The 10,515-nt window shown below is 39.2% G+C and overlaps 1 protein-coding gene across 1 annotated transcript in view; it reads right to left on the bottom strand.

The window, feature by feature from the left end:
• Positions 1-4,408: 4,408 nt before the first annotated feature.
• Positions 4,409-10,515, bottom strand: part of LOC111866642 (eukaryotic translation initiation factor 6) — a 53,939-nt gene continuing 47,832 nt past the window's right edge. Inside the window, exons 5-6 of the mRNA XM_023855781.2 lie at positions 5,042-5,223; positions 4,409-4,962 (exon numbers count right to left, since the gene is read on the bottom strand). Of these exons, the coding sequence (XP_023711549.1) occupies positions 4,953-4,962; positions 5,042-5,223 (192 nt within the window). The 3' untranslated portion in view covers positions 4,409-4,952. The remainder of the gene's footprint in view (positions 4,963-5,041; positions 5,224-10,515) is intronic.

Below are 10,515 nucleotides of genomic sequence, written 5' to 3'. Positions count from 1 at the left end.
AGGACATGAGGAGAAAACATCCAAAGTGGCGCACGAACGACTGGGTACTCCACCATGACAACGCACGACCGCATACGGCTTACACTGTGCAGGAATTTTTGGCTAAAAACAAGATGGCAGTTGTTCCCCACCCACCATACTCACCAGACTTAGCTCCATGCAACTTATTTCTCTACCCCTAGATGAAAATCAGGTTGAAGGGGTGAAAATTTGATACAGTTGAGGAAATTCAAGCGAAAACACAGACAGTACTAAACACCCTAACAAAGAAAGACTTCCAGGATGCATTTGAAAAGTGGCAGAAACGCTGGGATCGGTGTATGCGCTCCCAAGGGGACTACTTTGAAGGTGATGGTGCAGAATAAGATCTAGGTAAGATGTAATAGTTTTTATTGATATATTTTGGGAACTTTTGGATTGCACCACGTACATTTATCCCACTGGAAGATAAGATGGTCAATCGCATCCTTGAAAACACTTGTGGGCTGTCTATGCAACCACATCTTTACCCAGCCACACACATATGATGCAAACCGATGTCCACGAATGTCTCTCTTCAGGTCTCCAAAAATGTGAAAATCATGTGGGGAGAGATCTGGGCTGTAGTGGGGATGTTGAAGCACTTCCCAACCAAATATCTGTAGCATATTCCTCACAGAGTTGGCAGTGTGGGGGCGGGCATTATCTTGAAGGATAATGCCATTCGATAGCATTCCAGGGCGTTATGACTTTATGGCACATCTCAGTTTCTGCAAAGGGTCCTCATAGCACTGTGAACTGATTGTGGCCACATGCTCAAGAAATTCAACACGCAGAGGGCCCTTGCAGTCGAAGGTCATCATCACTTTACCGGAACTTGTGTGTACAGCTTTGGATTTCTTCGGTGGGGGAGAATTCACGTCTTTCCACTGTTGGCTCTGCCGTTTGCTCTCGGGTTCAAAATGGTGGCACCAAGTTTCGTCCCTAGTGGCAATACAGGACAGAAAAGCATACTCTTCCTCATGGTATCGTTGCAAGTGACCCAGTGATGCAGCCATTCTCTGAGTCTTCTGTTCCTGCCCGAGTTAATGTAGAATGCAGTGCGTGCAGGTTTTGTGGTACAGCAGGTGTTTTGTCACAATGGCATGTATGGAACCATCAAAATACTAATTTCTTCCACGGTGATCCATCGGTTTGCCCGGATGCAGCAATAACATCAGGAGTGATGACACAATGAGCCTGTCCTGGGCAAACATCATCTTGCAGTGACACACGTCCCTCTCGGAATCTCTTATGCCACACTAGCACACGTGAACAAGATATGCTGTGTTCGCCGTAAACAACAGATATGCGATGATGAATTTCTCGCCCTCCTATTTATTCAGCAGTCAAAATGCGCACTACATTTCGCTGCGCCTCTTTACCCGCCTCCATTACTGATGTTGGACGACCACAGGTAGCGCTAACCTTACTTCCAGCACAATAAACAAACGACTAGTGTGCAAGGCCATGTCACTGTGCTTTCCCAAATCCCCACCAGATGTTCGTACCGTAAGCAAATTCCAGTGTTACCAACTTGCGCACTGTGAGAGTTATGCGTGGTGACCCATTTTCATTTGACTGTCCCTTATATTATTTACCACACTTTCCTGTGTGATGCATTAAAACTGAACATGAGGTATATTCCATCCCAATTTCAGCATTTTATGGTATTATTCTGGAACAATGATCCACAGTCTACTAAAACGATACTTCATAACTGATTTTTCTTGAAGACTTGAAAGTGATAATTATTGAAATTTTATAGAAACAACTATTAACACAACTGTTATGTTTTAGCAGTAGACTCCTAAAATGAATGTTGCCATTGTATTTACTTTTCCAGTCTATTTCAGTCAGATTTTTATCCAAGGAGACTGCATATTAATTTACAATTGCTGGAAGCACTGATGACAGTTTTAACACAAGCTTGTCGTCTCCCACTCTATGTAATCTTTATAGAATAGCTCATATATAAAAAAGCAGAATTCTAAACCTGCTATATAACAAAGAAACGAAATGCTACATAAGCAATTTGTGTAGAATGTAAACATAAGGGCATAAAAAATGTGTTTAGCTTACTGTTCAAGGGTGTTGATGGCCCATGAACCTGCAGTTATATGGGGTGTGCAAATGGATCATAAACATACCTACAAATATTTCATCAAATATTTGTGTGTGTGTGTATATTACAATCATGGCAAAGAGCTAGGGTAGCTCAGTACAGCAACAAATTGTGGACTGATGATTGGTTTGATTTCTGGCAGAAGAAGAAATTTTTCTCTACTATAGAGCATTTAGAACAGGTCTAGGGCCAACGCAGCACAATGCAATGCAATGGGTACCACAGGCTTTTTCCACACCTGGAAGTTGAGGGGGAGGGGGGAGGAGAGTGGCTCAAGCACCTTCACCAAGTACTGACATAAGAAATGGTAGAGCTACACTTCCACTCCCCTATATGTCTTTATGGCATGATGCTTAATTAATAAGCAGAAGGATAACTATACCTTTTTACAATCATGGCAGTGATGTTAATGACTTTGAGGTTATATCTGACAAACTTTTCTTGGTGGAGATTTGTTCTATGGAAATAATACCTAGACAATGATCATTAATTTATAATTCTTGCTATCCACACTGTACAGACTGAAGCATTTTAAGGAAAGCAGTTGCCGTAAGTTCTTTTCAAAATTTTTACTCTTGGATATCATGTGAGTTTAAACAAGTGAGGTAAATTCTGCTTTATTCACTCACTATCTGTTAAACACTATTCAGAGCTGATAATTATGAATATTTTGCAGACAAAACTTTACATATCAGCACAGACTGTTAAATGATTCAGATATCATTTTATGAAAAAAAGACCTCTGGCATGAAAAATTTAAATCTAGCGCACTGCACACAGCTGCTGGAATAATGGCCAGCTGCACCTGTAATGGGAATCCAGCAGCCAGTATTAAGTGGGTCCCTTGTCACCAAATTACTGTGTACTTCACATCTTTGTCACTTGGCTTTTTTATTAAGCATCATGCAGTATGTTGCCCTTCCCTAGTTTCCAGTAACCTCATATGAAGATGTCACAGAATGCAATTATGCATGCATCTGTAAGGTGTTGGCCCCCACCAAACATCTACTGTGTTTCAGTAGTGGTGACAGCAGCATTTTGAAGGACCTGATAATAGCAAAGAAATATGAAGTTTGAAAAAAAAAAATGCCTACGTGAAATCAGCAGTTCACTAAAAAGTGAAACAGGAAGGCACGGTGGATTAACCTGGACAATGTTTATGATACTGGAGGAAAAAACAGTACATTCGAAACCAAAGTAAACTTGTTTTCATGCAACATATGTAACAGCATAATGACATCTAGATTACTGCCATGATTTTGTCACAGAATCAAATATCATTTGATTTCTGGTGGATTTTTCATGACATTGCACTCACACATTTCATGCCACCATGACAACTGTTGTCACATCAAATGTTCCATGATGTGAAGCATGCACAATGTTCTTTCTTCTTCTTCTTCTTCTTTTTTCCCATGAGTACAGATTGGTGCGAATCATTTCATGATCTCAGTTTGTGACTGTGATGAACATATCATCATCAGACCTGTGATACCAATGTATAGGAATTACAGATCTTCTACATGTATGTCATAATGAGTTACATTCATTAGGAGTGTGCTAATTTAATCTTAATTTTATTAGGTTAGAAAATTATACAGCTGAGAGTTTATGAACAGTTTGTGTGTCACTACCATAACATGGGTTTAAAGCTAAGGAGTAATGCATAATTACTGTATCATGACCATTTCATAAATACATAATGTCATAAGTTGCATTTATTCTAAGTGTGGTGTTTAGAAGAACCTGTAATGTAATGCATGTACTGCATGTATTAGTGACATTTCAATTGCTTTCTGTATTAGGTTGTTATTCCAAATCAATCCAACTTCACACATTCTCATCTGTGTGCACATGCAGAGAATTTAAATGGTATGCAGGTGGGACTTCTAAGACACAGCAAGTAGTAGGAGGGACTTTGTTCATGAAGTAAGACACCTAATTACCAGTTAGCTGCAAGTAGAAGAGGTTATGTATGTTGAAGAAAACCTTTAACTCCCTGGTTCACATAATGTTGACAACAATGAGAATTATTGTTATATCCCTGTGATAACCACTCAGAAGATATATTCCTGCATCCGCATTACTGAAACCTTAATCCTATACTGTATTATATATAATCTAAATTTATGGGACAGACTTCAGTTACATATTTCAACCATTTCTGGATATTACAAGTATCCATTAGACCCCCCCAAAAAAGAATGTTATACTCTTGTAATACTGGGGTTGCACTGTGTTAGGAGGCTGAAGAAAACTGCATAATATGTAACTTCACTATTTATTCTTCCACAATTACTTTTAGGTGATGAAAATAAGGAAGATGAGGTGGGCAGGGCACATGAACAGAGGTGAGAAATAGATGAAATGATATCAAAAAGGATCTTAAAGAAATAGGGTGGAAGAGTGCAGGCTGGTCTGGACTGAAATGAATCAAGATATGGATCAGTGACAGTTGTGTATGTGGCACTGAACCTTCAAGTCCCATGAAAGGTGGGCAACTTCGTGCTTAGTTGAGTGATTATTACTTTCTCAGACACTCTGCTCCATGGAGTTAACTTGGCTGGTTGATGGCTGCGGAACTGCATAACTGGAAAAGCTGTGGTTCATCAGAACAACTGTTTAACGACTTACTGTTCTTTTATATAAACATGCACACACAGACACAAATATCTCAACTGTAATTTCTTCTTCTTGCAGATGCTGCTGTCCTTGTTGAACACCTTAGCATAAATTTTATGAGAGTCTTCCTTTTTATCTTATTTCACAGTTCATAAAATTTCCAGCACGTTCAGTGGCATTTGTCCCTTCATGACATACTGAAACATATTAATGACAAGTCAGACAGAGGATATGGTCTTTAAACAATTTCAAGATGAATTACAAACTTAATCCCACCTTTCAATGAGAGATGCCCGCATCGTGGTTGCTATAGCAGAAGGCTGTGCTTCATTCAACTTGAAGACACTCTCTATCACAGACAGTTCAGTTGATGTTGTGTCCATGCCACAGAAGGAGCACCAGTCATTTACCACCATGCCTGCAGCAATCACCTCAGAACCCCGGTTAACTGTGCCTGCCTGTAGCAAGCAGTACAGGTAATTTACTTCACAACACAGCACAATAGTTATTCAGATTTAAAGAACTTCAATGCAAACATCTTTCACTGTTCTCAGGCATTACCTGTATAAAATGGTTGTTCTGAAAACTGAACATAAATAACATGTATCTGAATTGTGATGTACCAAGTATACTGGCTCAAGCTTGTACGATATTTGCTAAGTGGCCGCTTCTACTCTATTTACTCCAATACTTCAAACCTCTGCCTAATTTATAGGACCCTACTTTCAGACGAGAATGCCCGAGGAGGGTGGGACCATATTTTGGCCTCAACTGCAAATTCTACACAGAATTACTGGATTTTTGGACTTTTCCCATCATCCAGAATTCTAGGTAATAGAGGACATGATGCTCCAGAAACTGGATCTGTTTCCGTCTTCAGGTGAGAAAGGTGGGCCCCTTAGAAAGAGCTAATCTCAATCACTGGATTGAGATAAACTCCTTCTAAGGGGCCCAACTGAGTAGGTGTGTTCCTTTATTTATTGTTGTGAGTTGTTTTTGAGACTGTATAAGTACGACTGCCATGGCCTGCCAAATTCCCGATTTTCCTCAATTGTCCTATGAAGGTCAAATATGGCAGTGCATGAAGGCATAAATTACACATTTATGTTTATTCATATCTGCTTAACTAAAATTTGAAAGTACGAGGGTCGTACTGAAAGTCATGAGCAACAATTTTTTGTAAAGTAACATGCTTTATTATTAACAAACCAAATACACCTCCTCAATCTACAGACCTTTCTTTATTTTTCCACATAATCGCCACTTCTTTCTACACATTTCTCCCAGCGTTCTGGGAGTTTGAAAATTCCCCTTCTGTAAAATTCCGTTCCAGCCATCCGAAGACACTGACGTACTGCTTTCTGAATTGTCTCCCTTGTCTCAAAACGTTGTCCATGCAGCTGATCCTTCACAAATCCGAAAAGATGGTAGTCGGAGGGTGCCAGATCAGGACCATAGGAGGGGTGTGGAAGAACTTCCCACCCCATCTTTGCAATTGCTTCCAATATGAGGTGAGCGGCATGGGGACGAGTGCTGTCATTCAGGATGATGATGTTTCGCCCTGGACGTTTATCGCGCAATGCACGATGGAGCTTGTGCAGCATCTGGACATAATGAGCAGCATTGATGGTTTGCCCAGGTTCCAGGAATTCGGCCAGAATAAACCCCTCTGCATCCCAGAAGACAGTGCCCATCACTTTCGCAGCTGATGGCACTGTCTTTGCCTTCTTTTTTGATGGAGAATGCAAATGGTACAATTCCATACTCTGCCGTTTCGTTTCAGGCTCAAAATGGTGAAACCAGCTTTCATCACCTGTCACAATACAGAGCAAAAAATCATCACCTTTGTGTTGATATCTCCGCAGCAGTTCTGAGGTGATGGCTTTTCACTGACCTTTGTGGTCTTCGGTCAATAACCTCAGGACCCAATGAGCACAAACTTTCTTATAGCCCAAGCTTTCAATCATCTTCTGTACTGCACTGTGCCCTATTCCAAGTTTTCGGGCTATTGTGTCCACAGTCACACGCCTGTCATCTTGTATGATCTCATCCACTCTTTTTCCTTGTTGCGTTCAGTTGAGGACAATTGAGGAACATCAAGAATTTGGCAGGCCATGGCAATTGTACTTATACAGTCTCAAAAACAACTCACAACAATAAAGAGAGAGAAAAGATCTGGTCAAGTTTAAGAAGAATCAAAAGTATCACAGAGTTTACGGAAAAAGTTAAGATAGTATATGACTGTAAATTTGCATAAAAAATCACGAAGGTCAGCATAGTTCAAAACAAGTAGTGGAGTGAGTCAAAGAAGTGTCCTCTCATCAGTCATGTTTAATGCTGACGGAAACTGAGTAAAGTTGGAGGACAAAATAAATGACGCAGAAATGAAAACAATATTTGCAGGTGATGCGCTGAGCTGGGGGAATGAACAAAAGGAAAACAAAGAGGAAATAAATCAGATAAAGCTTAGTATAAAAGGAGACAGCTTAAAAAAAATAAGAATAGGACAGTAACTGTTAGGTTTTCAAAGAATCCAGACATAGATATCAGAATAAAATGTAATGACACAATGGTTTAAAAGGTGGACAAATATAATTGGGAAGTAAAATAAATTCAAATGGGGTATCTACAAACAGATTCAATGGAAAAATACACTGTTCTAAATGTATCAAATTATAAAAAGGAATATTTTGGAACAGACAAATCACAATACAACCTGTAGCTGGATTTTATTACAAAGCAACGCTAACATATAATGTTGAAACAAGGACCTTTACAAAGAAAAACAAAATTCAAGTGATATAAAATCTTTGAGAAGTAATAGAAAAACAAGCAGGGATAGAATCTGAAATTAAATTTTTTGAGAACCTGTAATTCAAAATTTGTGAGAAGAAATGATTACAATAATATGACCATGTGAGAAGAATGAATAGAATACTTAAAATGTCACTAGAATTAGTACCTGATGGAAAGAAACCTGTAGGACAACTCAAAACAAGTTTGTTTGTCCTGGTATTAGATGGCATTATAAAGAGTGAGAAAGCTGACAAGAAAGCAAACAAAAGACTGTGTACAGAAGAGACTGGAACATTTTCATTCATCAACCCATATAAAACAGCATTATACTGGGAGAAGATACCAGCTCAGTTCAAACTAATGGCTGTAAACTACATCAAAAGATATAAAAAGAACTTCTGTTTTTCACACAACTCATCTTTATCTCAATATTATGCAGTCATAATTTTTCTAATCTCAATCTAAAGTGTAAAATCACACTCAGAGAAGTACTACAGCACTCCCAGTTATTTGATATCTAATCTTCTGGAATTCTCAAGCAATCAGCAAAAATTTCAAAGAAAATTAATCACTTTTATAAGGTATCATCAGAAACACAGTTGCAATGCGTGTATTTTCACTCGCCATTCAGTACTTTTCCACAGCCACCACTAGCAGCAGTGCTCGCGATCCTGAGGCATACAAGTGCCATTACATTCCAGAACAGCTCAATTCGTGACCAAGTTACAGTAATTCAAAACTTTTCACCCACCAATCTGCTGTCACCTAAGAAGATCCTTACAAGAAATAGAGCAAAAATTATTTGTTCTGACTTTGAAATGGAATAGAAATAGATAAATGCCCGGAAAAGGGTCACAATCATGTAAAGTTATGTTTCTGCCAGTTCTTCTTGTGCAACCAGCATATTCAAGTAACCACAACATCCCATTCCTAGTGCATACAGTGAAACTTCGATTTTACATCCCATATTTTTCTTTTTTTTTCAAATTTATATGCTTTTTGCAAGGTCCCAGCAAAATGCCCATAACAATAATGTTAAATGGATTTCATATTTCCTGAATTTCATGTTTTCCCCAAACAAGAACTTCATATTTCTAGTCCTAACTACGAAAACATACTTGATCGTACATTTTGTAGTTCAGTTCTCAGAATTTCTTATGCAAGCCAACAGACCTCCTCCCCTGCTAGCAGTCGCAAATGGTTCAGTCTAAAAATATATACTACAAACTGGCTGGTCCACAACTGCAAGTGATTCACACACACCACATGACTTCCCCTAAGGCCTATCATGCATGAAGTGATATTTCTGCTGCTGTAGTCCAAGCAGCTCATGCATCAGGCCAGCTCTGGTCTTGCTGTGTCTTATTAGGACGGTAATTCAATGGCAGCATTTTCTCCCCCAAAGTATGTATGATAAGTGTTCCAAAAATGACCACTGCAACATGGCAAATGTGTTTTTGTAAGCAAAACAATGAACAGATATGCACCCAGGTTAAATTCTTCAATCTCCCAGTGTCCATGTGACTTCACTTCAAAGAGACCAAATTTTGTTGTCGATTATGATGAACATCATAGCAAGAGGATGAAATATAGATAACAAAGGAAAATGGAAATACGAGGTTTATCAGAAGTTTCCTGACTAGGTCAAAGAAGAAATTCTGGCTTATGTTACTCAATTCTGGTTGCAACCTCCTTCAAATCAGGGAACATATACAGCGATCCCATCATTTTTCCCATGCATTAAAAGCACCATGGAAGTCATTTTCCTTAATGCTGTCGAGCAGCGCTTATGATTCCCTTTGGATGTCAGACAGTTTCAAAACATCATCTCTTCAGTTTCATTTTCAATTTGGGAAACAAAGCGAAATCATAGGGGGCTAAGTCCAGCAAGTAGGGAGGATAGGGAACAATAACCATGTTGTTGTTAGTCACTGACTGTGGTTTTCAGGAATGCGTGGGCAGGCGCATTGTTGTGATAGAGCAGTGTGGCGCATGTTTAAACTTTCTGTTAAGATCTCCTGGCAAACTCCATAACTGATCCCTATGGTGTCTGACAGCTCATGGATTGTTCAGCAACAGTCTTCATTTATGAGTTCTCGAAATGTTCAACATTTTCTGTCATTTTGCTGGTGCTTGGTCACCCTGAACATTTGTCATCTTTGACTGACACCCTGAAATGTGAATGCCATTCAAAAACAGGTGTCCAACATAAAGAATGTCTTCCAAAAGCCTCATGAAGCATTTCACGGGTTTCAGTAGCAGATTTACAAAGCTTCACACAAAACCTGATGCAGACACATTGCTCAATTTTGCAACCTATTGCAGATAAAACAAAACATGAAGTCCTAAAAGTACTAGTGTAAAAACAATGCATGGTGTCATGTGGTAGACTGATGCAATATGCTTCTGGAAGTGCGACCTTGGCCTCCTCTTTCATCTTCTTTCACCGATGTAGTTACAACAATGTGGGAACTTTCCAATACCACCTCGTAATTTACGGTAAGTGATAAAATAAATATTTTAGCATAAGTTGCTGCACATATTGAACTGCCATCATGCTTGAGACTTTCAGCATCCATAGTAAACACCACTATTAAGAACTGGGATGAAATTTGAAGAAGGTCCGTCCAGCATGGACCTTTCGCCACTGAAACGGATGCCATTGGAAAAACTGGAGTCTACACCTGGTGCATGGTTCAAGCAAGCACATGAAAGTAATGCTTCCACAGATGGCACCCCTTGCACATTGCTTCTCATCTGGGAATAGCCAACTTTTCAACTTCCAATCCAATGAATGGATCAAAAGGAGACAAAACATTGTTTACAGAAGACTATTATGTGAGAACAAGAATGTTAATCCAGGAAGTGTGGAAGACTAGAAAAATTATGGACTACTGCAAGGAACTGAAGGTTATGACCTCTGGATGTATATGTATAACGGTAACAGGATCAGT

Source organism: Cryptotermes secundus, unplaced genomic scaffold, assembly GCF_002891405.2.
Source record: "Cryptotermes secundus unplaced genomic scaffold, Csec_1.0 scaffold1755, whole genome shotgun sequence".
Classification (NCBI taxonomy): Eukaryota; Metazoa; Arthropoda; class Insecta; order Blattodea; family Kalotermitidae; genus Cryptotermes; species Cryptotermes secundus.
This window is presented reverse-complemented; position numbering and strand designations above follow the sequence as displayed.